Genomic DNA, 15,520 nt, shown 5'->3' with positions numbered 1-15,520 from the left:
GATAGTGAGTTTCAGGCCAATCAGGAATACACAGTGAGACCCTGTCTCAAAGAAGAAAAGCAAATATGAATATGATGTAGTTCCGTGACAGAGGCTTGTCAAGCATGTTCAAGGTATCCTCTCAAAGAGAAAAAAATGGATGTGTTCAAACAGGAAACTTGAGTCTGGGAGAACAGAAGGGAAGAAACAGATGTTCCTGGAACGCAGCAGCACACACAGCATCCACACTAGCGAACATTTCTGGAAACCATTCTATTTCGAGGAGATTAACACGCAAAAACCGCCTAGCGACAGGAAGGCGGAACTAAACCGACGCTTGAGATTCAAGGCGGAGCCAACAGGCGGAGCAAATAAATGCCCTCCCTCAACCAATACGTAACTAACGTACATCAACATCACTTCCGCTTTGGTAGTTGAAGCGGGAAACAAAAGGAGAGGGAAGGCGCATGCGTTAGTGAGTCCCGGATTCTGGTGGGTTCTTCCGCTCAGACCTCGGGAAGCGCTTCCGGGTCGCCGCCGGCAGCCGGCTCTTGGCGCGGTAAGTGTGGAAACGAGACTGCTGCCGTCTCCTTGCTTGTTCTTTCTTCCGGCTTCCAGAGAAACACAGTTCCTTTGACTCGCCTCCCCAGCAGCTCATTTTCCCCCTTTTTACTCTTAAAGACATCCTGCTCATTGGCCGCTTCCTAGAGTCTAGGCTCCACCCATCATACATGTTCCGTCATGCATTGGTTTCACTTCCTGTCACCCAGCATTTCTTTCAGTTAATTGGCTTCAGCCAGGCCGCGCGCATTTTGCGATTAGCATCCCTATAAGGTCAAAATCCTGACGGAGACCCGCCCCTGCCTCCTTCCTGTTGGTCAATCTCGCAGTCATTATCATAATGAGCAAAGAATGGGCGGTGGTGGGTAGGGTTTTAGGATACAAAATCTGTCAGTACTTTGGGGATCGTGGTGGACGCTTTTTTTTCCCGTCACACGGACTTGCGGGGCTTTGGTCTAGGGAATGACAGCATCTAGTTCTGCGTGGGTCAAATTAAGTTAGAACAAAAGCTAGAGTAGGACCGGGTGTGGTAGCTGGTATACACCTTTAATCCCAGCATTCGGGGGCTGAGGCATGCGGATCTCTGTGAGTTTGGGACTAGCCTGGTATATATTGTGAATTCCATGCCAGTCAGAGCTAAATAGTGAAACCCTGTCTTGTTTACTTAAAAATAAGGGGAAACACCAAGGTAGACACCAATTCTATTTTTCTCCTGCACCCTTCCTCTCCGGTGCTGGGCCAGGATCCCTTGCGTATATTTTAAGCCTCCACTGAGTGCGTGGCCAAAGTCAAGCTCCACACGTCACTGGGATTGTGAGCTGAGGGGTTTTAGTTCAGCTTCTTGGTGACCTTCCTGGTCAGCAGGTTCAACTCACAGAGTTAATTTTGTTCTCTTACATGTTAGTTCATCATTCATTCTTCCATTTGTTTGTTTATCTATTTACCCAGCCCCCTAGAATATCTTTTATCCTCGGTATGTGTACTGCAGTTTGACTGGTTGGTGAGAGAGGTGGTTCATGCCCAAAACATTTTGCACTGGTTGGATGGGACATGAATCGAAAGAGCAAAAAATAAGTTAGTTTTATGGTGTGTGTGTGTGTGTTTAAAATGAGTTTTAATAGATTTCTGCTTTCGCTGATTTTGTACATAATCACAATGCCACATTCCATCTCTGGCTCCCAGTCTCTTCTCTCCTTAAGCAGCATACAGCTTTACTCATTATTTTATTTTTTGTCATAATAACTTTGAGGATGATATAATTTTAATTATCCCCATTCTTACAGATGAGGAAACTGAGGCCCAGAGAGGTTGAGTGTATTGGCCAAAGTCAAAGAGCTAGTAAGTGATGGAGCCAGGACTCAAACTCAGGTCTGTCTGATTTCAAGAGGGAAGGGCAGCTTCTCTGCTACCTCCCACCCCACCCCATCCCTAAATCAAATTACAACCGTGTGAGAACAAAACAAAACATACTCACATGACCCTTTCCCTCAGCTTAGGAGCCATGTCCACCTTGTTCCCTTCACTCTTTCCTCGTGTGACGGAGACACTGTGGTTTAATCTGGATCGACCGTGTGTGGAGGAGACAGAGCTGCAGCAGCAGGAGCAGCAGCATCAGGCCTGGGTGAGTGAGGACCTAGCGCAGCATGGGAGATATGACCCATGGTCACCACAATTGCGGTTTTCAATCTTGTCCCCTTACACTGGAGACATGTTTAAAAGAACATTTTTCTCTGTATTGGGAATAGTCAAGCTGGGTTCTTGGGATAAAGTTCCTACTTTGTGGTAGGGACTTTTGCTGAGGGACCGTAGGACTTTGGGACTAGATAGATGTCAAGCTCCTACAGCCTAGGATCTTTTCTATACATCACAGGACTTAATAATTTAAACTCTTTTTTTGTTTGTTTGTTTTGGTTTTGGTTTTTTGGATTTGTTTGTTTCGAGACAGGGTTTCTCTGTGTAGCTCTGGCTGACCTGGAACTCACTCTGTAGATCAGGCTGGCCTCCAACTCAGAAATCTACCTGCCTCTGCCTCCCAGAGTGCTGAGATTACAGGCGGGCACCACCACTGCCCAGCATAATTTAAACTCTTAATGAGGACCTACAAGATGCCATATTCTAGCTGAGTGTCATCTTACCCTCACCAGAATTATATGACAAAACTGAGGCCAAAAGACTTTACATATGTCCATCAATTTTATAAGGAACAGATGGCAGGAGAAAGGGAGATTGCATCCTCCTGAGAGGATTGTGGGGAAGAAGCTTTGTTTCAACATTTGGGGGTGTCTTACGGGATAGAATAAGCCAGTCCAATGGCCTGACCTGCTCTGCTTGTGCCTTGGCCCTACTTGCCCCATACTCCTTTGCCCACAGCTCCAGAGCATCGCAGAGAAAGACAACAACCTGGTACCTATTGGCAAGCCGGCCTCAGAGGTGAGTGGTTCCCCATGGATGGGGCCTATGCAAAGCCCATTCGAACAGGACTTGACTTTAATGGCCTTGCTTTGCCTCAGAACAATTGCGGTTTTCAATCTGGGAAGACAGAAAAAGTGGGAACTCGAGGGGCTAGGCATTGTCGCTAATACTGGTCCTTCAGGTCATGCAGCACCTGGCCGGACTCAAGGCAGGCAGGGTTGGGAAGGAGGCGGCTCCAAGTAGGTCAGGTCCTGACCTGGTCCAGGAGCCCTGAGGCCTACAAAGTCCTTTTTGCTCTATTTACCAGCACTATGATGACGAGGAAGAAGAGGATGATGAAGATGATGAGGACAGTGAAGAAGATTCAGAAGATGATGAGGACATGCAGGACATGGATGAGATGAATGACTATAATGAGTCACCTGATGATGGAGAGGTCAATGAGGTAGGCGGGGTGTAGGGGAGTGCCTTTGTCCCTAGACTCCTGCCCCTGATCTAATTGATGGCCAAGGCTGTAGCCAGGGGCAGGATCTGGGCTGAGGCTGGCCGAGGCCCCTCCCCACCCACACCCAGCCTCCTCTTCAGGTGGACATGGAAGGCAACGAACAGGATGAGGACCAGTGGATGATCTAGGTAGTCAAGCCAAGGTGGCCTCAGTGATTCCAGACCACCCAGCCTATTCTGCACCCACAGCCTCAGCCCCTCAGCCTGCAGAGCCAGCGTGTGGCTGCAGTGCCTAAAACTTTCCCTTAGGCACCTTCTCAGCTGCCGCCAGGACAAGGTCTCCTCGGCCTCCAGGCCACCAGTCTTCCCTTGAATCCCAAGAGCCTGAGCCCATCCCACCTTCCTGGCTGGTACCTCACTCCTTGGTTGCCAGGTGTGGTCCCTTTCTTAACCCTCTTTAATAAAGACACAGGACTGATTCTTTCCCCAATGTCTATTCCCTGTTTGTTGGTGGGACCCAGAGTTCAGCATCTTTTCTTGGACATTGGGACAGGGTTATGTAAGGGCTCTCAAACAAACCTAATGGACCACGTTGGCCAGGATCAGAGCCCAGGTTTCTGTGATTAATAATTCTTATGGCCTAGCTTGTACCCAGATGTTCCTACAGGGCCTCATGTCTGCAGCTGCCTCTGATCTCATCTGAGTCTCATAGCTGCGAGGCTCTAGGGTTCTGCCAACCAGATGTCTCTTTGTTGTTGTAATTTATTTATTTTATGCTCAAAAGTGTTTTGTCTGCCTGTATGTAATCACATGTGTGCCTGTGCCATGTTGAGTGCCAGGAATTGAACCCAGTCCTTTAGGTGGGGAGCAGCTGGCAGTGCTCTTAACTGTTGAGCTATCTCTCTAGCCCCTTCAGCCAGCTGTCTCTGTGATAAGAGTAAACTGAATCTCAGAAGAGGGAGGGACTCACTTGGAGCAATCAATAACTAAGTTGACAGCTCAGGCCTCTTGCTTCCAGTTCCTGATTTTCTATGAGGGGACCTTGTGGGACCAAGAAAGCTGATAGAATTTGACACTTCAGATTAGTATAGAGGTTAGAGGGGGACAAAGTTGAAAAGAAAGCCTCCCCAGCCTGAGCCTAGCATGTGCTGGATACTAAACAGAAAGGGAAAGGAGATATTCTGAGGTCTGCTTGAATGGGGTTGGGATTGTATTAGTAAATATCCTATGTCCTGGACCTCAGCCAGGTCCAGTATAGGTCAGTTGGGCTATACCATCCTTAATGGCAGGGAAGTCTGGGAGGCTGGTGTGGTGGAGGCGGCAGCGATAGCGACCACAGCTCTTGGCGTATTGTAGGAAGCGGGGTGCACCAGGAAAAAGCACATGGTCAGCCAGTACAGTGGCTCCATGTGGGAGCAGAGCATGGGCCTCCAGTAGCTGCAGATCCCTTAAGTAATATCGGGGTCGATGTGCCAGGAGCACCAGATCTGCCCGAGTCAGCTGGTGCTGAGCTCTTAGGCGTGGGATCACTTCCTCTGAGCTGCCTGCAATGAGCTCCACCTGTGGGGAAAGCCAGAGCTGGAGGTGAGGAGGAGAACTGCTTTCCCACTCTGGACCCCACCAGGATCTGGCTGGTTTATGCCAGGTACTAATCTAGGCCCTCACAAGTGTCTCATGTTTCTTCTGACCTCAGAAATCCAGTAGTCAGTTCTCAGTATTGTAATTTCTATTTCTTATGTGCCCGTGAAGAAGCTGAGAATCAGAGGATATGTGTTTCACTTGGGGTCACACAACTAACCAAAGAATAAGATTTGGACTTAGATTTGCTGAGCTATGGAGAGCTTCCTCCTAGCTGCTGCTTTTGTAGTCCAGCAGGAAATAAGTGCAAATGACTCGGGATTGGGGGGTAGGAGCAACATGCCCTCCAGGATGCCAGCTGCCTGATTGGAGCTGCTTCCTTCAATGGGAGTCCCTCATAAAAGAGGCCTGGTCTGAGCACTTCCTGGGATAGTTGAAGAGAGATCAGCATTGGGGAGATGGGGGCTGACCATTTGCTCATCGAAGCCAGCCAGACGGATGACTTTTTCAGCCACTGCTGCTGTACGTGAGTCCCGCTCCACAGTGAGAAGGCGACTTCCAGGGGGCAGGGCTCGTGCAATAAGCAGTGTAGAGTATCCACAGTAGGTGCCCAGCTCCAGCACATAAACAGGGGCCTTCTCTTCCACCAGCCGCATCAAAATCTGACCTATGGAGCAAGATGGCTATTGTAGAAGACATTCAAAACAGGTGTGCCCAGAATCAGACATGCTGTGCTTTCTAAACGTTGTATTTATATATGAGGCTGACAGGCTGATTTTGCCCTTTCCCACACCTGTTTCCATCCTCCTGGCCAACTTGAAGCCTTCTAGACTCAGTTTAGATGTCCCTTCCTCCAGGAGGATGCAGGCTAAATATCCACCCTTTCTTCCAGGTTCCTGAGACATTTTCAATTTCATACTCAAATGCACTCCCCTATTGCTGATTGTCTTTTTGATTTTGGAATTGGATAAATCTCTTAATACTTAGGATTTGTGCTGTCTCAGCAGACAGCTATCCTGATTGTGCACATATTCCTGATTGGAATTGGTTGTGGAAGCCTCTTTGGCTTTAGGGAAGAAAGTCCAGAACAGATAATTTTAAAGATCTGAGTTATGGTTATTCCCCTATGTTATGATCTCTTTGAGGCCAGCATTTGTGGCTGGTTACCCTCTGTTATCTCTACCTCCCTCAGCACTTGGCACAAAAGAGTGGCAATAAATGTCTGCTGGATAATTGAATAACTTGGTCTAGACTCCTCATTTCTAAATGAGAGGGGAAAACTCCATAGACAATCAGGAAGCTTGCTAATTTACCAGGTAAGCAGTGGGCGAGACTGGGTTTTCCTTCACCAGCTGGAGATTATTTCTCACACAGAGGGTAGGGAAGGGACGCTGACCTTTAACAGGGCCCATGTGGCTCAGGTACTCGCAGCAGCTGCTCCAGTGGTCCAGGGTGCTGAGGATGTGGGCGGGGTCTCCAGGCAGGGCGTGGGTGAGCACGTAGCTGAAGGCCCGCTCCTCAATTCGGAGTCCTGACAGGCAGTCTCGAAAGCTTCTCAGCAGGACCGTACGCACCAGCAGTCGGAAATGGTGCCGGTATCTCACCAGCAGTGTTACCACGAGTGGCAGGAATGCCAATGCAATGGCAGGGGACATTGTCCCTACCTGGGTCCTAGGATAAAGGGAGGCTGGGCGCGGGGTGGGGGGTGGGGCGGAAAAACTATATGTACCATTTACCTGTCATTTCTGCAGACTTATTTATGAAATTACCATGCTTATAGAAACATGGCTGAGAGGCTCTCCTTTGCCAAAGACACAGCAGAACTGGGATTTGTATGCAGCCTGTGCTCTTCCCAACCTCCTACCGCCCGTGTGTAACACTCAACCACGAACTATGTCTCTGGTCCTGGCTGCAGATCCAGTACTGCATTGTCCTTATCTCACCCACTCTCTGACTTTTTCATCAGTTTCGTGGGGTGTCTTCTGCCTACCATACTTCATCTGCCTGGACTCCTCTGATCCATTATAACGTAGCAAAAGAGAAACACATTGTTGTCAAACCCATTCACAGTCTCGCTGTGCTTTGCCTCAGTAAAAGGTAATCAAAACACTGTCTGGGGCTGGAGAGATGGCTCAGTGGGTGCTCTTGCAGAGGACCTAGGTTTGTTCACAGTACTCATGTTAGTTCACAACCATCTAGCTATATCCTCAGTTCTAGAAGATCCAACCCCCTCTTCTGACCTCCAGGGGCTCACACAAGTAAACATGAAGATAAGCAAAACACTCATAAAATCTTAACAGCAAACAACAAACAACATATTTGAGAGAGGGCTTAGTGGCTAAGAGTACTGGCTGCTCTTCCAAAGGTCCTGGGTTTGATTCTCAGCACCCACAAATGGTTCCTCACAACTGTAACTCCAGGCTCAGGGGATCCAGCCCTCTTGTGTCTGTGTGCACTGTATGCACATAGTACATAGAAGTACATTCAGTACATTTGGGCAAAGCTCCCATACATATATAATAGCAATGAATAAAATCTTTTAAAAATGAAAGAAAATACTATCTGTGGTATTTTGGTGTACACTTGTAATCCCATCATGAGGATGGCCAAAGTAGAGGATCCAAAGTTTGAAGCCAGCCTGTACTACATTTGAGACCCTATCCCAAAAATAAATCCACCCTTTATACCATATTAGAGTGGAGTGTCTTTTTTTTCTATCCAGGGATTTTCTGTTCGCCCTTCCCTGGAGGTGTGGGTCCTCCCAGGTTCCGTGCTTCTCTCCAGCCCTGCACTTCTGTATTTGTATCCCCTCCACAAAGATTTTCAGTGAGTGCGGACATGCACGTGCACACACCACACGTTCTCACCGTTCGGCTTTCTTCAGGAACACCTGTAGGGGGCAGCTGCCCCTTCCCCCCTCCCAGATCTGAGCCTGACAGGCTGTTTTTGCAAGGCCCTTGGTTGGAAGAGGACTGTATGTTAAAACCTAGAGTATATGAAGGAATGTGAAGCATCTGTGATGTGAGCATGAATTGGTGTGCTTGGGAACCCACAAGGCCCTGCTTACCTGAGCTGAAGGCTCCTAAGAAAGACCGGGGTACCAGAATGGGAAGTCCTTCAGAGGAATAACCCCAAAGATGGAGGCTGGACCTGATTTCAATTATTGATGCTGAGGCTGTTGTTACCTGAGACCTGCAGTTCAAGTTACCAAATCCAGAGACAAACTTCAGCTGCCTCCTATTCCTCAGGCCTTAGAGGAACTTAACAGAACTCTCGGGTCTTGATCTGGAGAATTAACAACAAATACTACTAGGTGCCTTTTCTAACTCCTTGGGATCAGGACATAGGGCATGGGGTAAACCAAAATAATTGAAACTTAACTGAATTCAAAACCCAAGTTTTCTGTGTTAGGGTATCAGTCACAGAGAAGAGTCAGACTCTGTCCTTGTCTCTCAGTTACTCACATGTGGTAAAAGAAATGAACTAAAAAACACAACTATAGAATATACTGATCATCAGACTAGGGATTCTATGGTCTGGGCCTTGGGCTTTTTTCTGACTAGCTACCTATCCAAACTGAACGCTAGAGTGGCACACTATAGACAGTAAATATTTGGGGTGTGTCTTTTAAATTTAGTTTATGTGTTTGGGTGTTTGGTCTGCACGTATGTCTGTGCACTGTGTAAGCGTGTGTAGCTGCCTGCTGCCAGAGGCCAGAAGAGGGCATTGTTTCATGTAAGTCACCATGTTGGTGCTGGGAATTGAATTTGGGCCTTCTGGAGGAGTAGCAGCCAGTGCTCTTAATCCCTGCATTGTCTCTAGCCCCATCATTTGTTAACTTAATAAGTGACACCAGATTAAGTAAAGAGATTGAAATCCTCAGAAAAGAATCAGAAAAGGCAATCAGGAATTAAGGTTTGGATTGAGACTTTGAATACTGTAATCCCTGATTTGGAGAGAAGTTTCAGCCATCTGTCTGCTCAGGCAGAATTCACCTTAATCTGGTTAAGAAACCGCCAAATACAGGAGTAGAGAGATGGCTAAACTGTGCCTGGCGCAAAGCTTGACAACCTAACAATTCCTATGACCCACATGGTGGAAAGAGACAACCAACTCCTACAAGTTGTTCTGTGACCTCCACACTCACAGACATACTCAAAGTAAAAATACATATGCCTTTAATTCTTGGAAGGCAGAGGTAAGTGGCTCTCTGAATCCGAGGTCAGCCTGTTCTACACAGCAAATTCCAGGTCGGTGAGAGCTACGTAGTTTCTCTCGCACACATAAAGGACAAAGAAACTGGCGAGTTCTGAGTGAAGCACATCTCCCTCCAGGCCGCTACTCGAGTGGCACTGAATTTATCTTGATAGCTCTGGGCCCACAAAGATGGCCTTGACACCATGTGATCACACAATTAGTCTCATTGCACTGGCCACTACAGCCAAGGGACGAAAGGATTCAGATCTAGAGACTAGGACAACAAAATCATGTGACTCGCCCCGCCTGCCTTCGGATCACGTGCCCCGGGTCCTCTCACGTAGGACGCACTTTTCCATTGGTTGACGATTGTCACGCGGCGAGGCGGGACCGGAAGGCAAGATTTGGCTGCGGCGCTGGAGCGCCTTTAGGACAGGCTAGGCGAGGGGGAGGGGAACGGGAGGCAGCCGCGGGTCATGTGACCGGAAAGGCTCCTGACGGACGCCGTCCCTCCTCGGCGCCGCCTGAGCGCCCGGCCCGACCCCGCCATGGGGTGCTGCTACAGCAGCGAAAACGAGGACTCGGACCAGGTGCGGCAGCGGCAGACGGGTTTGGGACTGTGGGCGACGACCGCGGGACCTGGGGCCCGGAATAGAGCCTGCAGTGGCGGGGAGCCGGACTGCAGGCTCACGGAGTACGGAGGCCTGGAGGGGACATATTACAGAGAGGACGGCAAGACGGGCTCCTACCCTCTTAAAGATCCTAGTCTGCCTAGGGCTACGGCGGCCGCCAGACTCGGCCCCTCCCCTTCCACTTTCCAATACCCTCCGCTTGAATCCTCAGAATGTTTCTTGGGAAACATTCGCTCTCACGGATTCCTGTGCCTTCACTGCAGCTTATATTAGTGGACCCATTGTAGAGATAGGTAGTTTGAGGCTCTCAGACTCCCGAGATAAATCAGGAATTTATGTGTGTTCTGTCACTGGTGGAGAAGATGTAATGCCACTGTTGGCTTGGTGTCAGAAGTTGACACCAAGTTAGTGTCACTTAAGTTAGCCAGTGAAGAATTAATAGAGTGAAGACATCGGGGATGGGGAGCTCATGTGATTTATGAGTTTAGTTTGCTGCTCCCTGGTGCCTGAGGGTTCCTTTAGCTAGAGAGTGCCTCTCTGAAGAATGTGACTAGAGCTTACTCTTTTCGAGAAGGCATTGGCTTGGAGAGATTCAAGTGTCTTTTTTTTTTTTTTTTTAATTTCCATCTTCCCCCTGGTGCATCTGCAGTCCCTTTCCTGCCTAGACGCTTTTGAGGAGGGAACGACTTTTGCAAAGCTGGGTGTCAGCCCACTGGCTGATGCTTTTACAGCTGCCTCAAAGCCTGAGTCCTGCTTTCTACACACAGTAGGCACTGTGCCATGAAGAACAGTTTCACCCAGTTTAGGCGGAGGGTACAGTCGGAGAAATAAGTGATATCACTGTACTTAGGACATGGTTCTTCCCCGGTGAGCCCTGCAGCTCAGGTGAATGGGATTTGTATGTCAGGGTGAGTGCTTCCTGAGCCAGTCATGATTTGACCTGATTGACAAGACCATGGCAATAACTTTCACTTCATCCTGTCATGCTAAAGGCTAGAACAGCGAAAGTAGGAACCCACCACAAAACAACAGAAAAGGAGAGGGATATTAACGGCAGAGCTGTGGAGGCAGAGCTGGACTTGACTGCTCTCCTAAAATTCCACCTTTCCCTGACAGATTCTCAGTTCTGGCTGGTTTGGGTTGTTTTGGTTTTGGGGTTTTTTTTTGGGTTTTGGTTTTGTTTTTTTCGAGACAGGGTTTCTCTGTGTAGACCAGGCTGGCCTCGAACTCAGAAATCTGCCTGCCTCTGCCTCTGAAGCGCTGGAATTAAAGGCGTGCGCCACCACTGCCTGGCTTGTTTTGTTTTTAAAACCATCTTGTGTAGCCCAGACTGGCTGCAAACCTGCTATATGCGAGGATGACCTTGGATTTCTGGTTCTTCTGCTTCTCCGAGTGCTGGGATCATAGGCACATGCCACCCATGTCCAGTTTTATGCAGTAGTAGAGACCAAACCCCCTCTTTAAGTAGGTCTTTTTCAGCAGTTTGTCCCTGTAGTGTAGAGTACCACCCCATTGGCTTACACTTAAGAGTCCCAGCACTTAGGCTGAAACACAACTGCTTCAAGTTTGTGGCCTGCCTGCCTACAGAGCGAGTTCTGGGCCAGGTTTGATATACATAGTGAGTCCTTGTCTCAAAGAGAAAGAAAAATATACAAACAATAAGGTCTTCAGAGGGCTTTTACTATTACTTCATCTGACTCCTGCTTGTTACCTGTAATATGTTTAAAGGTGAGGGAAAAGTTCAGAGGATGGAAGCAGTTTAGCTAACATTAAAAGTACTGTAGTCACGGTGTCCTAAGAACAAGATACATGCTTTATACACTGGGACAGGCTCGGAGGCAGTGCTGGGCAGACACCATGGGTAAATAATGAAGTCTTGACTCAGGTTGTATTGGCTTAGGAAGCAAACTTCGCTGTCACAAACCTACCCATGTAGCACTCTTTCGATAGGTGTCAGGTGATGTCATTAACTTTTTGGGGGTGTGTGGGTGGGGTGGGATGACACGGCCCTATCCTGACAGGCAGCAAGCCATGGGGGTCTCATGGTGACCAGCTTTCCTAAGACCCTTTCACCTTTGGCAAACCTTTTATCTGACTAGCCTGTTGATACTGAGGAAGGAGAAAGACTGTCCAGAACCTAGAATTAATGGGGCTGAAGACCTTAGATGGTTCCTTTTGTCATGGTGACTGGGGCTAAATGGCCTGAGAACGTTTGGGCCATTGTAGTTCTGGGGAGGAAGAACTAGGTGGAAAGGCTGAGCCTGGGTGAGGCAGGCAAGGCAGGAGGAAGCAGGCCTTTGTAGGAAGAGTTGTGAGCCGGAGAGCTGGCTCCTGTGACTGGGAAGCTGGCAGGAACAGAGCCGGCCCCGGAGGAGAGGGAGTCTGGCCACTGGCCACTGGGAGTTGATGGGTCAGCATTGGCCAGCATTCCTCTCCTTCTACACACTGTGTTTCTTCAGAAGTTGCCATGTCCTGAGTCTCCTAGGGCCTGAGTGGACATGAAGCAGGTCTGCTTGTCTAGGTGGCACCTGACACAGCCAGCAGGGATCCCCACAGATGGACTTAAGGTTGTAGATTACAACAAGGGTTTGAACTAGGACAAGGAAATAGGAGATGCAGTTGTGGCTTCATTCTAAACTGGTTCTGGTGTTTGAGCTCTCTGTGGAGATTAGTAAGCAGGCCTACTGAAGACTGAGGAGACTGTATCTTGCCTAGGAGGAAGAGCTGCACTGTTCTCTCAGGTTAGCATATACCAGGATTAGAGGCACAACACTGGCAAGTCCCGGGCCAGCTGGGTTAAATAATACCTGCACAGCCTGGGGAATATGGGAATACACACACGAATACACACATACAAGAATAATACAATACACACATGCCTTATGTGCATGTGTGTATTGTATTCTTCTTGTGGTGTGGGTAAGTCATCTTTGCTGGGAAGTACTTTACCTAGAGAACCAGGAAGCTCTGGTTGGATTCTGACTTGGATTGATTTTTTCTCTAGAACCTTACTTTGGTATTTTCTCTGACTTTCAGTCAGTTCCAGTAGCTTTTGTCTAGAAGGTGCTGGCCAGTTACTGAGACTCCAGGACTGTTGATCAATGATGCTTCTCTCCACTCTGAATGTTTTTTAGGTTTCTAGGTTCATCCTAGACCACCAGCTTTGGGCCAGTTAGAGAGTGAATGTTTTCTGACTTTGCATCCACCCAGACACTTTGAGTCATTTTCATAGTAGGTTTAGTATTTAAAGGTCAGAATCTTTGAAATGAAAGGAAAATTAGACTTTAAGGTCCAGGGGCTGACTTTTCTCTGCTGGCCCCTCCTAGGATCGGGAGGAGAGGAAGCTGTTGCTGGACCCCAGTAGCACCCCTACCAAAGCCCTCAATGGAGCCGAGCCCAACTACCATAGCCTACCTTCAGCTCGCACAGATGAGCAGGCCCTGCTTTCCTCCATCCTTGCCAAGACAGCTAGGTGAGTGTCACAGGACCAGGTTGGTTTGGAACATAAAGGATGGGACAAGGTCCTTAGGGAGAGATGTCGCTGGGTTCTGCCCTATTACGGTGGGCAGGCGGGAGTACTAGTGTCAGAAGGCCTTGGAATTGGCACCTAGCACTGATTCTCGTCTGTGCCCCTCTGAAGCACCTGTCATGTCTTCTCCGTCTCTTCTTTTCAAAGCAACATCATTGATGTGTCTGCCGCAGACTCCCAGGGCATGGAGCAGCATGAGTACATGGACCGGGCAAGGCAGTACAGGTAAGCACAGGCCAGCTTCCTAGACATTGTCCAGCCTTGGAGGTTGGTTTGCAGTCCAGGCTCTTCATCTGGGTGCAGCCCAGAAAACTAGCTACAGATCACGTAAGTGCTCCAAGCATTCAAGTCAGTCCTGTTTGTCCAATGTGTTTGGTCAAGGGTGATCAGGTCAAAGGAGTACAGCCAGAGTGTGGGATGAACTCTACCCTGTCACCATGATCCCCTGGCTTGAGGGAGTGAGGCTTACCTGGGCAGGGCAGGGCAGGGCAAGCTTTGGCCTAATCATCCTTCCCTGTCTCCTCCCTCTTGCCAGTACCCGCTTGGCTGTGCTTAGCAGCAGTCTGACCCATTGGAAGAAGCTACCACCGCTGCCGTCTCTCACCAGCCAGCCCCACCAAGTGCTGGCCAGCGATCCTATCCCCTTCTCTGACTTGCAGCAGGTGAGCTCTCCTGGCTGGTCCCCTACCCCTTCCTACATGGCTGGGGGCGGGGGGGTGGTATTGGTGCATCCAGCTTATTCCCACCTTGGTCTTAGTTTTCAGTGTTATTAGTCCCCCCCCCCCCCCCGGCCCACGTCATTTATTCTCCCAGCATCTGCCCTTGCTTTTGTCCTTTTCTCACTTCCTTCCAGAGATAAAACTCAGGGCTTTCTGCATGTAAGGCAAGTGCTCTACCAGTAAGCTACAATCCTAACCTAACCTTTGGGTTTTGAGAGAACTCAGTGTTCCAGCCCAGGCTGGCACTGAACTGTGGCCCTCCTGATTTTGTCTCCTGAGTGGTGGGACTGTGGCAGGCACCAGCACACCCAGCTCCTTTTTGTTTTCAGTCCACCATCCCTCCTTCCCTTCACTGCCACCCTGCCTCATACTAAGTCTCCCTCACTCTGTTCTTCCCTCCCTGCCTCTCAGGTCTCCAGGATAGCTGCGTATGCCTATAGTGCACTTTCTCAGATCCGCGTGGACGCGAAAGAAGAGCTGGTTGTCCAGTTTGGGATCCCATGAAGAGAAGGGTCCTAGGACAGCTCTTCCCTCGTCTTTATCCCGTCTCCACCCACCTCTTCTGGCCCCCAGCCTCACTGTGGCTTTCTACAGTACCTAACCTGCTACTAATCACGGCGAAGAATGTGGAGGAAGGAATAAGGCTAGAAGCCGGAGCGAGTGAGGACTAAGCAAGGGAAGGGAGAACCGATCGCCAGCGGCCTTCACGCTCTGGTTAGGGTGAGGTTGGGGCCAAGAGGACAGGGCCTGGCAGATCTTCAGAGTCATTGGGAAGATGGAGATACCACTGTAGGGGTGAACACCAGGAGACCTAGGAGATCCCCTTCCCACCCTTTCTCTTGGCCTCCGATTCACTCCTGTCCCATTCCCTGACTTGGTGCTCATAGGCACCTCACTGGGGATCATGACCAGGGTCTAGACGAGCTTGAGTCTGAATTGAGTTTGTATTTCTAGCACCCTGGGTTTTTACATGTTTGCTCTTTTTGTTTTTGTTTGTCACCCCTCGATAAAGAAAGTATATTCATTTGTGTTGGTGGTTCAACCTGCCCTGCGCTGCCCACCGTTTACTTCTGGCTGTTCAAGTCTGCAAGTGAAATGGCGAGGAATGTCACCAGCATTAAAGGGGAATCGGGAGATTAAAGTTCAGGGTTCCCAGGTTTTAGATGACGTAGTGTGGGATAACCCCAGTAGGATGGGTATTTATTCATTGTCCCTTCTCCATCCATGATAACATCGTCAGAGCTGTACAGATTTGAATATGAGGCGGCTGTGACTGTTGGGGACCCTGCCTCAGGTGGCTTACACAATGCCCCTAGGGGTCTGTTGGTCTTTTCAAGAAATGATTATTTTCGTCCTGTTGAGACAGGGTCTCACTATGGAGCCCTGGTTGGCCTTGAACTTTACATAGCTGAGGCTGGCCTCGAACTCATTCTCCTGAGAGCTGGGAAATGAGAGCTTGACCAGAGTCA

At 49.1% G+C, this 15,520-nt stretch overlaps 3 protein-coding genes across 12 annotated transcripts; 2 read left to right on the top strand and 1 right to left on the bottom strand.

The window, feature by feature from the left end:
* The first annotated feature begins 424 nt into the window (after window positions 1–424).
* Anapc15 (anaphase promoting complex subunit 15) lies at window positions 425–3,881 on the top strand. Of its 10 annotated transcripts, none has more exons than XM_052156629.1 (6): window positions 425–538; window positions 1,824–1,878; window positions 2,032–2,161; window positions 2,911–2,970; window positions 3,260–3,397; window positions 3,538–3,881. In XM_052156629.1, the coding sequence occupies exons 3-6, from the start codon at window positions 2,042–2,044 to the stop codon at window positions 3,583–3,585; spliced, it is 366 nt and encodes a 121-aa protein (XP_052012589.1). In that variant the 5' UTR covers window positions 425–538; window positions 1,824–1,878; window positions 2,032–2,041; the 3' UTR covers window positions 3,586–3,881. The 10 variants fall into 10 exon arrangements, with proteins under 10 accessions (XP_052012589.1, XP_052012568.1, XP_052012601.1 ...); XM_052156608.1 differs by having other exon boundaries at window positions 1,824–1,908; XM_052156620.1 differs by lacking the exon at window positions 425–538 and adding an exon at window positions 795–813 and having other exon boundaries at window positions 1,824–1,908.
* Window positions 3,882–4,550: 669 nt separating this feature from the next.
* Tomt (transmembrane O-methyltransferase) lies at window positions 4,551–6,644 on the bottom strand. Its single transcript, XM_052156651.1, has 3 exons — window positions 6,371–6,644; window positions 5,445–5,641; window positions 4,551–4,956 (listed from the first exon to the last, which is right to left on the bottom strand). Exons 1-3 carry the CDS (start codon window positions 6,627–6,629, stop codon window positions 4,636–4,638), a joined length of 777 nt encoding a protein of 258 aa, XP_052012611.1. The 5' UTR covers window positions 6,630–6,644; the 3' UTR covers window positions 4,551–4,635.
* Window positions 6,645–9,616: 2,972 nt separating this feature from the next.
* On the top strand, window positions 9,617–15,075 carry Lamtor1 (late endosomal/lysosomal adaptor, MAPK and MTOR activator 1). Its single transcript, XM_052156603.1, has 5 exons — window positions 9,617–9,761; window positions 13,130–13,275; window positions 13,480–13,557; window positions 13,868–13,994; window positions 14,463–15,075. Exons 1-5 carry the CDS (start codon window positions 9,720–9,722, stop codon window positions 14,553–14,555), a joined length of 486 nt encoding a protein of 161 aa, XP_052012563.1. The 5' UTR covers window positions 9,617–9,719; the 3' UTR covers window positions 14,556–15,075.
* Window positions 15,076–15,520: the final 445 nt, after the last annotated feature.

This window comes from Apodemus sylvaticus, chromosome 1 (genome assembly GCF_947179515.1).
Source record: "Apodemus sylvaticus chromosome 1, mApoSyl1.1, whole genome shotgun sequence".
Taxonomy (NCBI): Eukaryota; Metazoa; Chordata; class Mammalia; order Rodentia; family Muridae; genus Apodemus; species Apodemus sylvaticus.
Note: the sequence above shows the minus strand (reverse complement) of the source record. Positions and strands in the feature narration are given on the sequence as shown.